Source organism: Pongo abelii, chromosome 1, assembly GCF_028885655.2.
Source record: "Pongo abelii isolate AG06213 chromosome 1, NHGRI_mPonAbe1-v2.0_pri, whole genome shotgun sequence".
NCBI lineage: Eukaryota > Metazoa > Chordata > Mammalia > Primates > Hominidae > Pongo > Pongo abelii.
Window position 1 is genome coordinate 56,455,566 of NC_071985.2, and position 15,156 is coordinate 56,470,721.

The window sequence follows — 15,156 nt, forward strand, 5'->3', positions numbered from 1 at the left end:
GAAGTTTTGGAGCCAAAGCACAGCCTTCTCTGAAACTATAGAAGTACCAGATGGATCTTCTTCCAATAACAGGCTGTTTCATCTACGATGAAAATGTGTTGTTTAGTGTAGTCAACTTCATCAATAATATTCACTGTATCTTCTGGATAACTTGCTGCAGCTTCTTTATCAGCACTTGCTGCTTCATCTTACACTTCTATGTTATAGAGATGGCTTACTTCCTTAAATCCATGAACCATCCACTGCTACCTTCCAACTTTTCTTCTGCAGAATTCTCTCCTCTCTCAGCCTTCACAGAACTGAAGAGAGTTAGGGCATTGCTCAGGATAAGGCTTTGGCTTAGCAGAATATTATGGCTGGTTTGATCTGCTTTCCATACCAATCAAGCTTTCCCCACATCAGCAATAAGGTTGTTTTGCTTTCTTATTATTTGTGTGTCAACTGGAGTAGCACTTTTAACTTCCCTGAAGAAGTTTTCCTTTGCATTCACAACTTAGCTAACTGTTTGGCATAACAGGCCTAGCTTTTGGCCTGTCTCAGCTTTTGACATGCCTTCCTTACTAAGCTTAATCATGTCTAACTTTTGGTTTAAAATGAGAGATGTGCAACTCTTCCTTTCATTTAAACACTCGGAGGTCACTGTAGGGTTATTAATAGGCTTAATTTCAATACTGCTGTGTCTCAGGAAAAAGAGAGGCCGGAAGAGAGAGAGAGAGAGAGATGAGGGACTAAACTGGTCAGTGGGGCAGTCAGAACAACAGTTATCAATTTAAGTTTGCCATCTTAGATGGGTGTGGTTTGTGGTGCCGAAAACAATTTTAATAGTAACATCAAAGATCACTAGTCCCATATCACCATAACAGATATAAAAATAATGAAAGTTTGAAATATTGTAAAAATCACCAATACGAAAGAGACACACACTGTTGGACAAATGGTGCCAACAGACTTATCAACACACAGGTTGCCACAAACCAATTTGTTCACAAAAAAAATTCCGCAAAGCATGATAAAGCAAAGCACAAAACAGGCTATGCCTTGTACCTTACACACACAAATTCAGTCAAAAACCTTGCAAAGGCACTGATGTCTAACCTAAGATCTAAAGGCCAAGTACGAATTAAGCGAGCACAGAACAAGTGACCTAGTGAATAAGATGATCATGCTGAAAGAGAAAATGGATTAGTCTAGAAACTAGAGAGAGTTAATAGAACTGCATCGTGCAAAATAATGTAGGGAAGGGATATATATAGCACAGAGGTTCAGAAAAATGTTAGGCTTGCAGGCCATATTAAGTAGTTTTTATAATATTTAAGTGACATGGAGAATCACTACAAAGTAGTAGAGAATAATTATAGTTTATTAAGCTAGAGGATAAGGAGAGTTTTCTTCAATAGAACAGAATATATATGGGTGGCAAGAGAAAAGTGGGTAATGAAAACTAACAAAATTTGGTAAGAAATGATGAAGAGAAAAAAACTGCTAGGAATTTGGGTGGTGTTTTTTGATAGCTACTATAAATGGGATTGCCTTCTTGATTTCTTTTTCAGCTAGTTCACTGTTCATGTACCACAATGCTAGTGGTTTCTGTATGATGATTTTGTATCCTGCAATTTTACTGAATTCATATACCAGTTCTAAGAGTATTTTTGGTAAAGTCTTCAGGTTTTTCTAAATATAAGATCATGGCATCTGCAAACAAGAACAATTTAACTTCCACTGGGGAAAAGACAGTCTTCAATAAATGATGCAGGGAAAACTGTATCTCTATATACAGAAGAATGAAACTAGATTCCTACCTCTCACCCCATACAAAATCAACTCAAGACCTAAATATAAGACCCCAAATTATAAAATTACTAGAAGAAAACATAGAGAAAACACTTCAGGACACTGGTCTGGGAAAAGGCTTTATGAATAAAAGCACTGGCAACAAAAACAAAAATAAACAAATGAGATTATATCAAACTAAAAAGCTTCTGCACAGTAAAGGAAACAATCAACAGAGTGAAAAGCCAACCTAAAGAATGGGAGAAAATATTTGCAAATTACTCATCTGACAGGGGATTAATACTCAGAATATACTAGAAACTTAAAAATTTCAAAGCATAAAAAATCAGATTTTATAATGTGGAAATGATCTAAACAGACATTTCTCAAAAGAAGACACAAAAATAGTCAACAAATATATTAAAATATGCTCAATGTCACTAATCATCAGGAAATGCAAATCAAAACCACAATGAGGTATCATCTCACTCCAGTTGGGATGGCTATTATAAAAAAGACAAGAAAATACCAAATGCTCCAGAGGATGTGGAGAAAGGGCAACTCTTATACATTGTTGGTGGGAATATAAACTAGTACAGCCACTATGGAGAACAGTCTAGAGTTCTCAAAAAACTACCAATAGAACTACCATATGATCCAGCAACCTCATCAATGGGCATTTATCCAAATGAAAGGAAATGAGTATACTGAAGAGATATCTGCACCCCCACGTTTAATGCATTCTATTCACAGTACTATTCACAACAGCAAAGATATGTAATCAACCTAAGGGTCCAACAACAGATAAATGGATAAAGAAAATGTGGCATACATGTACACAATAAAATACTATTCAGCCATAAAAAAATGAAATCCTGTCATTTGTGGCAACATGGATGGAAATGGAGGACATTATGTTAAGTACAAGCCAGAAACATAAACACCACAAGTTCTCTCTCATATGTGGAAGCTAAAAAAAAGTTGAACTCATAGAAGTAAACAGTGTAACAGAAAATACTAGTGGCTGGGAAAAGTAGGGGGTGGGGGGAATACAGAGAGATTTGTTATGGCTGGATAGAAGAAATAAGTTCGAGTGTTCCATACCACTATAGGATTACAGTTAACAATAATACATAGTTTCAAATAGCTAGAAGGAGGAAACTGACTATTCCCAAAACAAAGAATGATAAACATTTGAGATGATAGCTATGCTAATTATGATAATCTGATAACTATACATTGTATGTATCAAAATATCACTATGTACCCCATAAATATGTACAATTATATGGCAATTTAAAAAGCTAAACTAAAAAACTGTAATCAAAGATATATCTAACATACATTGTCTACTACATATTATGCACTATTGTAGGCACTAAAAACACATAGTGACCAAGACAAAGTCTCCACCTTAAGGGAGTTTATATTCTAAGAGTCAACAGTTTAACAGACAAATATACAATATTCAGATAGTATAAATGCTACTGAGGAAAAATAAGGCAGAATAAGGACATAATACAGGTATGGGAGTTTTTGTCAATAGTATTCAGAGAGGGGTTCTCAAGATTATCTAGAAGCAGGTAATTGAAAAAACAAGTCTTGCAAAGATTTGGGACAGGAAGATTTAGGCAGAAGGAACAGCTGACACAAAGATTCCAAGATGGAAGCAAGCATGGAATGTCCTATGTTGAATAATTTTTAAAAAAAATGTTAAAAAACGTTACACTTGCTATTTTGTTTGTTTGGTTGGTTGGTCAGTTTGAGACAGGGTCTCACTACGTAGGCCAAGGCCTCAAACTTCTGGGCTCAAGTGACCCTCCTGGCCCAACCTCTCCAGCAGCTGGGACTGTAGGAACACACCACCACAACCAGCTTCAGTTTAACTTTCTTTGTAGGTAATGGCCTATATATACATTCTCAGCTACAGTGTAAAAAATCTGAATTTTATTCCACGTGATAGATAGTAAGCCACTGGAAAGTTTACAAGAAGAAGGTGAAATTATGATTGCCATTTTTAAAAGACAACTCTGGATTGTTCGGCAGGTGATATAATCTAGGGCAAATTTTCCCAACTAGTTGCACTAAAAACAGGTACGTTATAAAATAATGACTTACAATCTTTTTCTTTCCTTAATAACCAAGTTGAATTATCCCAGCTAGTTTATCATTGTATCTGCAATCCCTTTATTATCAAGGGAGCTTTTGTCTTGCATGTGCATGTACAAATGTTAAGCTTTTCCCCCCCAGTTTTTTACTTTTTCACTAGCATATGATTATGATCAGTATCATAACCTGGTATAAGAGGTTTTAAAGAGAAAACAATTGACTTTTAAAGTTTTTTCTGATAGGTATTTTATGGATTGCTTGTTTCATATTGCTTGCTAGCATATTGGCTTTTGATGTTAACAACTAATCAAGATTCAACTCTTGATAAACATTTAAAATGAATAATTCGTGCCCAGAAAAATAAACTTATTTCTAATTTATTTGCTTTTATAAATAAAAGTCTCTTAATCAGACATAAATTATTCATTTTGAATTTAATCAAACAAATTCATTAAAGGGGCTACATGTAATAATGTTCAAGAAACTTTCAAAGTAGTATTCATATGTGTAAAATAAATTTGTCAATTAAAAAAATTTTAAAACTCATGCATTCAGTGTAAATCAACATTTTAATCATTTCCATTCTGCTTAGGTGTTGCTTTTCTAACTTGTTCAATTATTTGCTAATCATTCTTCAGAATGCATGTAAGTTACGTTTTTTAAAATGATCAAACTGAAGCCATAATGGCCTACAGCCTTCTTTAATAATTTCAACAGATTTCATCTTTATTGATATTTATTTTTCCACCAGAATAGACAACTTTTAAATTTAAAGCTAGGATACTAGAGTCCAAAAAGTGTAAGTCACTAATTTTTAAAAACATATAAAGTTTCACTCATACTTTATTCGCATGAAGCAATGATGCAAAACAAACTTACACCAACATATTATCATTAAAAAAAACTTTCCTATTCAGAAGAAGTATTAAAAGTTTTTAAGCCTCTGGAAGTTAAAAACAAGAAGTAAGCCGGGTGCGGTGGCTCACGCCTGTAATCCCAGCACTTTGGGAGGCCGAGGCAAGCAGATCCTGAGGTCAGGAGTTTGAGACCAGACCAACATGATGAAACCCCGTCTCTACTACAAATACAAAAATTAGCCAGGCATGGTGGCGTGCGCCTGTAATTCCAGCTACTCAGGAGGCTGAGGCAGGGGAATTGCTTGAACCTGGGGGTTGCAGGGAGCCGAGATTGCAGCACTGCACTCCAGCCTGGGCAACAGAGCAAGACTCCGTCTCCAAAAAAAAAAAAAAAGAAGAAGAAGAAAAAGAAATAAAGTTCTTTCGTAAGAAGCCAGTTTTACCGCAGCACAATGAATTACAACTGCAAAATATTTCACACAACTCAGAATTGCTTGTTTTTGCAAACTTCATGAATGCTGCCAACATTTTTTGGGGAAAGCAACAAAGCAAAAGAGATCAAAGAGGTGCCCTTTTAAACAATATTTAGATATACTGATGGCATGACAAATGATAAAGGGATAATACAGAAGATTATTAAATAAAAATATTTTTTCGATGGTAGTAGCTAGCAATAATTTGAAGACATTTATCATTAAAAATATCTTGAGAGGGGCTTCAAGATAGCTAACTACAGGCATCTGGCACCTGCCTCCTCCAAAAAGAAGAACCACCTTCTGTAAGTTACCAGGAGGGTCAACAAACAAAAAGAACCAAAATAGTGAGTAGACAATCACACTTTGAATAGATGATCTAAGAGAGTGCACTGGAATTCAACAGATAAAGTAAGCAGAAACACCTAAGGCAAGGAAGGAGAAGGGAAGCCAGGATGGGCTCACCAGTGAGATAAGGGTGAAAGACCCCTAATGGTCCACATTCCCACCTCAGACTCCTGCAATCCTAGCCAGGGGAGAGCCACATGACCCTCAGGGGTCCTGACACCAACACAGAAAGCTGCCTAGAGACCACAAGATGCTCCAGATAGGAGGTTCATGCTTGGGTCCTACACATGCCCTAAGCAGCTGCATGCAGCACAGCGCCATTTTGAGGGCTCGGCCCCCACCAGACTGCATCCTACCGTGGGGCCCAAGAGTCCTTACACCCTAAGTCGGGGGTGGGGGAAGCACCTGAGGACAGCCCCCCACCCCCCCCCCGCCAACCTGCAGACAATGATGATACCTAAGTGCAAGCCACTGGCAGTGACCCCACAACTCCAACAGTCGTGTATTTAAAAGCACCCTGAGGACAGATTCTCCCAATCACAGCCACCAACTGGCGGAAGCTCACATGCCCCAGATGCCTGCTTACTGGCCACTGCCACTGAAAACAACGCTGCTCTCCCCAGCAGCAGGACCCAAGTGCTGGTAGCACGCTGCCAAGGACCTGAAGAACACCCCACCCCTGCCTGCAACCTGGAGGCCTGAGGACAGGCCAACTTGGCTGGGCTCTGTCCTCCCCTTCTGCCGCCCTAGCAGTGCCTGAGCACACATTTTGGGGCCTGAGGGTGGCCCTGCAACATCCTCCACCACTGGCACCTGAGCAATTTTCCCAGGGGCAGAAGACACGCCCAACCAACCTGCCACTACCACCACAACTGTTACCCACCAGCACACACCCTCTGTGGGCCTGTGCACTGTCCTGTCCAGCCCATCAAAGCCACAATCGGTAACAGCGTGGACCTCTGGGGAGCCAGAGGTTGCCCCTTCACTGCTACTGCCATTGCCCTCTGCCCAGAAACCTGACCTGCTCACCCTCCAGGCTCACCACTGCCACTGCTAGCACCCAAGATGATGTCTGGACCCACTAGCACAGGTGCCAGCATACGTGGCCTTGGGACTCAAAGACAGGCAGGCTCAGCCTGCTGCTGCCACCACTGGGGCCCAAGGACTAGCCTGCCTGATGTCACTGACCCCAGCAAAACTTCACCACACCCTCCACTAACAAGATACCGTAAGCCACTGAGGAAACCACAGACACCACTGACACTGTTTATACGTAAGAAATTACACAGCCAGTATGAAGAACCAAAGCCAAAGTGCCCCACTCAATCAAAATCATAGGTACATCTTTAGGGAAAAGTCCTCCCCTAAAAAAGCAAAATCAAAAAACTAGAAGAAGCAATGTTTACACCAGATGTGCAGATATCAACATAGGACACAAGAAACAGAAAAAGTAAGAAATTATGATACCTCCAAAAAAAAAAAAAACAATAATTCTCCAGCTACAGATCCCAATGAAAAATAAGCTTAGGAAAATCAGAAAAAGAATTCAAAATAATGATGTCACAGAAACTGAGTGGAATACAAGAGAACACAGAAAAACATTGGAGAACTGCTTCAGGACACTGGTCGAGGCAAGGACTTTATGGCTAAGACCTCAAAAGCACAGGCAACAAAAACAGATGGGATTATATTAAAGTAAAAAGTTTCTGTACAGCAATGGAAACAATAAACAATGTGAAGAACAACCTGTTGAATGGGAGAAACTATTTGCAAACTATTCTTCCAACAAGGGACTAACATGCAAGAAACTGAACAATTTTAAAAAAATCCCATTAAAAAGTGGGCAAAGGACATGAACAGACATTTCTCAAAAGGTAACATACAAATAAATGGCAAACAAATGTATGAAAAAATGTTCAACATCACTAATCATCAGGGAAGTGCAGATCAAAACCACGATGAAATAACATCTTACCCCAATTAGAAGGGTTATTACTAAAAACAGAATAACAGATGCTGGCAAGGATGCAGAGAAAAGGGAACTCCTACACTGTTGGTGGAAATATAAGTTAGTTAGAGCCACTATGGCAAACAGTATGAAGATTTCTCAAAACTAAAAACAGAACTACTGGATGATCCAGCAATCCTACTACTGGGTATTTATCAAAAGGAAAGAAAATCAGTTTATCAAAGGGATACTTGCACCCCTTGTTTACTGTAGCACTATTCACACTAGTCAAGATCTGGAATCAACCTAAATCCATCAACAGATGAATAAAGAAAATGTACTATATATACACACTGAAATACTGTGTGGCCATAAAAAAGAATGAAATCCTGTCATCTGTGTCAAGGCAACATGGATAGAACTGGAAGGTCATTCTATTAAGTGAAAGAAACCAGGCACAGAAAGACAAATTTTCCCATGTTCTCACTTATATGTGGGAACGTTAGAAGTTGATCTCATGGAGGTAGACAGTAAAATGGTAAGATACTAGAGGGTTGGAAGGGTGTGTGTATGTGTGTGGCAGGAGGGAAGGAGAGGGATGAAAAGCGGTTGATTAATGTGTGCAAACATACAGGTAGAAGAAATAAATTCTTTTTCTAATTTCTAACTTTTAAGTTCAGGGGTACATGTGCAGGACTGTTACATAGTTAAACATATGCCATGGTGAACAGCTGCACAAAGGAATAAATTCTAATGTTCAAAAGCAGAGTAGGAGGCTATACTTAATAATGTATTATATATTTCTAAACAGCCAGAAGAGATGACTTGAAACGTTCCCAAAACACAGAAATAATAAACACTCAAGGTGATACATACCCTAAATACTGACTTGATCATTACACATTCTATCCATGTAACAAAATATCACATGTACACCATAAATATGTACAAATATTATGTATCAACAAAAAAAATTTTTACATGTCAACCAACAAATAAATATAGCCATGTCAAGTATAACATATCTAAAATATATCCAGATATCAGCTTAAACTTATTCTAAATTTGTAAAGATTTTATTTGGCAATTTTATGCAAATCAGTATTTAATCTTCTCTCAAACGATGTATTTCATTATAATTATGCAACATTAACAAAATATAACACAATTTTCTATCAAGGCCCACAGAGATGTTCCCAAATATCCTCAGTTTTCCCCCAATGCTGTACAGTGTAATCTGATGCAGAAAACGACTGGAAGCCAGAAGAGTGAAAGCAGAAAGATCAACTAAGAGCTAAGAGATAATATACTCCCAAGTTTCTGGCTTAGGCAAATTACTGAAAAGGACTAACAGATAATAAGAAATAGTTTGAGGAATAAGGAAGAGAGTAAAACCATCAATTCCATTTGGAAAAGGTTGAGTTTGACGTACCAATGAGATATCACAGAGAAGTTATCTCATAGTGAGTGAGGTATATAGGTCCAGAATATTGAGCTAGAGACATAATTTTTAGAATAAAGGAATATAAATGGTAATCGAGAGCTATGAGATCTTCTTGAGAGGGTATTTAGAATTATGGGAGAAGAGAAATAGGGACATAACCATATACATTTGATCCTTGAACAATACAAGTTCCAATTGAGTGGGTCCATTTATACATGGATTTTCTTCCTCCTCTGCCACCTAGGACAGCAAGACTAACCCCTCCTCCTCCTCAGCCTACTCAATGTGAAGACAATGAAGATGAAGACCTTTATGATAACCCACTTCTACTTATTGAACAGTAAATGTATTTTCTCTTTCTTACGATTTTCTTAACGTTTTCTTTTTCTCTACTTACTTTATCATAAGAGTACAGTATACAATGCTAACATGTAAAATATTTGTTAATCGACTGTTTATGTTATCAGTTAAGGCATCCAGTCAACAGTAGGCTATTAGTATGTATGTTTGGGATAAGTCAAAAGTTATATGGGAGTTTTCAACTGCATGATATTGAAGGGTCCACTCCAGTTGATAACCAGAGGAAAAGTAGTAAGGAAATCTGAGACAAAGTGTAACAGGTACTTGGAAAGTAACTTAAAAAGGAGTAAAGGAGTCAATAGAATCAAATTCTGATAAGTTAACAGTATCCAATATTTGAGTCACTGGTGACTTCAGTGAAAATAGTTTTAGTACAGAGCAAGAGCTAGACTACAGGGGATTTGAACAGAAAATGAGTTGGTAGAGACAATTCTTTCCAAAGTGTAGCTCTAAAAGGAAAAAGAATAAGCTAGGGGAAAGGGTGAGGTCAACGGTAAGGGTTTTGTTTTGTTGATTAAGATGGAAGGGGAAAGAGTATTCTTAAACGCTGAGAAAAAGGAGTCAGTGTAGAAGAAAGAGGCGAAAGAGAAAGAACAGTTCATGAAAGTATATCACTGATGATTGTTAAAAGAAAATTCTCTAAATTCTTATCTAAATTTCAGAAGACTAAATTTGAACAAAAATTAAAACTTTATATTCTTAATGAATTTCATACAACATTTATATCTTAAAGACATCCTAATTTTTTGTTGAAATATTATTCAACAAGGCAAGCAAGTAGGTAAAAAAGAATTCTCGTTGACATTTTACTTTCATTAAAATTCTGATTCTCTTTTTATTTAACTTTCCATTTACCAACTCTGTGCATCACTCAAGTTTCAGAAATAACATAAAAAGCTATCATAATGTCAGTTGCCAGGCCCAACCTGCAGATCCTGGCCGAATGACAGAAGGAAAATGTACGCAGACACAGGTTTTTTCCTGGACGTGCAGCTAGGGGACTGGGCCACTCACAGACATCGAGGAGGATGCCTTAAAGAGTCACAGCAGTCACAGCAGCCGCAGCCCTGACACGCCAGCGTCTTTTTATTACAGATTTAATGACAAAGGCTTTGAGTCAACACACTTGTGGGTAATTAACGTGGTCGCCACTGCCTCGCCACCCCACCACGCCACCTCCAACCCACCCCGCCCCGCCCGCCACCCCCACCCCCCAACTCCTGCGGTTGATTAAAGGCCAGGTTCCGGGAGGCCTAAGTAAACTAACTTATCTAGATCAATTTCTTTACATCCCCAGGTTATCTAATCTTTGCTATCATGCTCCGGGTAAGAGAATCCAGTTGACTTCAGCCAAATTATCTTTCAAAGCTTTTGCAAAACCTCCCAGCCTTCCAAGAAGGTTTGCATCTTTTTTCTATAATTTCTCCCACCACCCTGACCAATTTCCTATAGTCAGTAATATTAGAATTCTTTTTTTTTTAAATGAATGAAGGTAACAGAAGAACAAATGACTAAAACTTTCAAGCTTGGGTACTTTCTAAGGAAAAATGATGGTACCACTAACAACTGGGGCTGCTAAAAACATAAGACATTTCAGAATAGTACAACTGACATTCATAATAACTAATGGGTGGATCACGAGGTCAGGAGATCGAGACCATCCTGGCTAACACGGTGAAGCCCCGTCTCTACTAAAAATACAAAAAATTAGCCGGGCATGGTGGTGGACACCTGTAGTCCTAGCTACTCGGGAGGCTGAGGCAGGAGAATGGCGTGAACCTGGGAGGCAGAGCTTGCAGTGAGCTGAGATCGCGCCACTGCAATCCAGCCTGGGTGACAGAGCCAGACTCCGTTTAAAAAAAAAAAAAAAAAAAAAAAACTGGCATCAATTTTAATCAAAATCTATGGACATGCAACAGTATTAATTTTTTTTTTTTTTTTTTTTTGAGATGGAGTTTTGCTCTTGTTGCCCAGGCTGAAGTGATCTCGGCTCACTGCAACCTCCGCCTCCCGGGTTCAAGCGATTCTCCTGCCTCAGTCTCCCGAGTAGCTGGGATTACAGGTGTGCACCACCATGCCCGGCTAATTTTGTATTTTTAGTAGAGACAGGGTTTCACCATGTTGGTTAGGCTGGTCTCGACCTCCCAACCTAAGGTGATCTGCCTGCCTCAGCTTCCCAAAGTGTTGAGATTACAGGCGTGAGCCACTGTGTCTGGCCAATGATTTTTAAGTGATCTAAAAATAATTAGTAGTGTTGTGGGATAGGCAATACTCACTTTCAGATATACCTACATAGAAAGTATTAATGTACAAAACTTTTAAAAATATGTCACAGATGCTTAAACATTAACATATGTTACTTAACAGCAATCTTTTGATACACACATCATATGTGCAGAACTATATGACTCTTTCTCTTAAATAAAGTGAGAACATTTCTATACTGGATAAACAGTAAATACAAAGAGAATCTTACTTTTAGCAAATATATCAACTGGTGATCCATCAGGCAAAAGCCATGGCCAACCTTTGAACTGCCATGCAGGACCCTGCACAAAAACGGCTACAACGCGGTCCCTACAAGTAGAAAAGTGGGTGGGGGGAGGTAGGGGACAGACGGAGATTATTTCAAACTTGAGCTTTAGCTACTATAAATCCCTTAGGCAACAGTCCCATAAACATTCATGTGATAGAGTCTTATCAATCCTTCTATGAAGCAAATACAGTACTTACCACCTCTTCAATATGATATTGCCATTAGAATGTATTAATGATTGTTATACTTCCCATGTATCTGGTTTTTACACCTAAGTCTTTTAAACATAATTCAATGGACAATACTTGTATGTAATCTTGTTTGCCCTTTCTGTTCCCTTCTGTTAATTAGAGTAGTGGCCCACTTTTCCAATGTAATAGGGAATAGTGGTTGATAACTATTAATCAAAAAAGTTGTTTAAAAAATCATTTAAAATTCAAACACATCTTAAATATTTTACTTTAACTAAAAACATTACATTATAGGAACTCATCAACCATTTTACAAGGTCCCAGGGCCTTATCTGAGTTCTTGTGATTACTTAGAAACCATTTAGACTTTTATAATTTTTGCAATTGTTTTACAACTGTTTCATTCACCCTAAATTTATAAGTAGTTTTTAAAGCATTTTTTTCCCAACCAAACAACCCAGTTTTCCTAGAAAGAACAAACTTCTTTGTAGGCCCTCAAATTTCATTATTTTACAAAATACTTAAATGAATTGAGAAATTATAAGAAGTACTGCCATAAACAGTTAAAGCCAATAACTAAAGTAAGATGGGAACAAAACAACAACATTATCAGCAATAATGGTTAACATTAGTAGCATTTACTGAGCATTTACTATGTGTCAAGTGCCATTTTAAGGACTTTATGCACTACTTATGATGTTAACACATTTAATCTTCAAAACAATCCAATGACCTCACTGGACACTATTAGAAACCTCATTGTATAAATGAAGAAACAAGTGCATGGGCATGTTGGAGAAGAGAAAGGAGGAAGGTAGAAGTACAGAGAAAAGGAAGAAAGGAAGAAGAGAAGGAGGGGAATAAATTACTATGCTGAGGCACTGTGTATGCTACTGTTCTATTTAAGGGCAGATAAATCATAAGAATAGCCATCTTAGTATTATTATGAAAATAGTTTTGACCTTGCAACTCTGTGAAAGGGTCTTAGGAATGATCTGAGGTCTGCAGACCACACTTTGATAACCACTGCAATTAATGAAGACTGCAGACATACAAAAAAATATTAAACCAGGGTTACCTTCTATTCAAGCAAAGACCTACAACTATTAAAAACTGCAAGCTTAAAGTTCTCAACCTGCTCAAAATCTCCCTAAAACTTAAAGTATAATAATAATAAAATAAAAATAAAAGAAAAAAAAATCTCTGAGGCTAAAATTAAATCTTAAGTTAAAAAATTTCCCCTTTCATGGGATACATGCCTCAAACTGTCAAAATCATCTTTGGCAATGCAGCACACTATTAAATAATCTTTCAATTTTATGATGTAACTTATAACAGTTGAAAGCCCAAGATGCCTGCCAAAGCAAACGTATTTGCTGGACAGAGGTCACTTATATTCTACTGCGTCTCATAGCATCAGCACGGAAGCAGGATAATAAAAATGTTACTCCCCATGAATTCTTGGAAGGACAATTAAAGGAAAAGGAAAATAAGGAAGTAGGGAAAATGCTGGAGGCTTCAATGGCTGGAGACCCTAACTAATATACACAAGCGGTATTTTACAGCATAGTGATGACATTTGTATACACTGTATTATTTCTGCAAATACACTGCAAACATAAAATACAAGTGATATAACTTTCCTACTTGGTTTTAAGCTTGATATCTGAAATTCTCATCTTACTCACTTTCTATATTACTCAAGTATCTATTAGGTACCAGAGAAGAATTATAATGAAAATATATATGAGACAGAGAGAGAGAGAGAGAGAAAAAGAGAGAGAGAGAGAGAATTATCCTACCAGTTTTGAGGCATAAGTTTAAGGGGCCAGTCTACTATTCTATAAGATACTGTGATACTAATTAATTGCAGTGGTCCCCTGGTTGCAATTTTCTTAAGAAAATTTTTAATATTAATATTCTCAATGCCTTGACTTCTTAATGCCTGAAAACTAACAAGTACTTCAAAGGTAAATTCATCTAATGTGCCATGGGTTGCATTCTCTGTATCACAGATATATACTCAACTTTTACTCCTGGTTAAAGAAATAAGGTAATTTGTGTGTCTAAATTTATAGGCACTTTATATTATAAACAGCTTAATATTTTGTTAAAGGACATTTAAATTCAATAAAAGGGTTAAACCATGATAAAAGAGCTGTTTCTATTTTTATTACATTATTGCCTTCATTTTTTTCTTACCAGAAAATTGAAATTCTCCAAACCAAAAATCTAAACATAGAATACCTTACAACATTAGTCTAATTTGCTGGGTTCTACAAGCTGATCCAGAACAAATGAACAAGTGGAAAGAATTTTTTACACTGGGTTTTCCAGAAGTTGGAATGTTTCTTCTTATAAGTAAAATCAAGTTTACCTATCCAAAATATAAAGTTATTGAGGAATTATTAGAATGTTAACATTACTGATGACCAAACTAAATATACATCAACACACTTTTCAAAGACAGTTTCTATTTAGAACCCATGATAAAATTTGATAATTGCTCACACGAGAAAAAACAACCAACAATATACAGAAAACAAATGAATATTTTAAAAATATAGGCTGCCAGGTGCAGCGGCATGCACCTGTAGTCCTAGCTACTTGGGAGCCTAAGGCAGGAGGATTGATAGAGCCCAGGAGTTCAAGTTCTGCCTGGGCAACATAGTGAGACTCCATCTCTTAAAAAGCAACGTCATCAACGGCAATAACAACATTCATTCTCTTGGGTTCAACACCTGTGAAAAGATATATATATATATATATATAGACTATCTTACCAGTCTTGAGGCATAAGTTTAAGGGGCTGGTCTACTACTCTATAAGGTACTGTGACACTAATTGCAGTGCCCCCTGGTTGCATCTGGTCTTTTCTTCTTTGTATTAGAGTTTCATTTTCTCGTTGACAACCTTGTTTCTTCTTTTCATCTGATGGGACAAATCTTTGAAAAAACAGAGATGAGAAAAAGTCAATGTATTCCATGTGATGAAAATGGGAAGATAAACTATAATTTGAAATAATTTTTTTTTTTTTTTGAGATGGAGTTTTTTTCTTATTGCCCAGGCTAGAGTGCAGTGGCGCAATCTTGGCTCACTGCAACCTCCGCCTTCCGGTTT

General features: G+C 37.3%; 1 protein-coding gene across 3 annotated transcripts in view; it reads right to left on the bottom strand.

The window, feature by feature from the left end:
* The window catches only part of CDC73 (cell division cycle 73), a 137,458-nt gene that overhangs the window by 5,810 nt on the left and 116,492 nt on the right, over window positions 1-15,156 (bottom strand). The window contains exons 14-16 of one of the 3 annotated variants that reach the window (XR_008510955.1): window positions 14,820-14,981; window positions 14,284-14,413; window positions 11,786-11,886 (exon numbers count right to left, since the gene is read on the bottom strand). Coding sequence is in view for 2 of the 3 variants with exons in the window: in XM_002809673.5 (XP_002809719.1) it covers window positions 11,786-11,886; window positions 14,820-14,981 (263 nt within the window). In the remaining variant the exon portion in view is untranslated. Of the gene's footprint in view, window positions 1-11,785; window positions 11,887-14,282; window positions 14,414-14,819; window positions 14,982-15,156 lie in introns of those variants that run through there. The other 2 variants (XM_002809673.5, XM_063726114.1) reach the window with 2 other exon arrangements.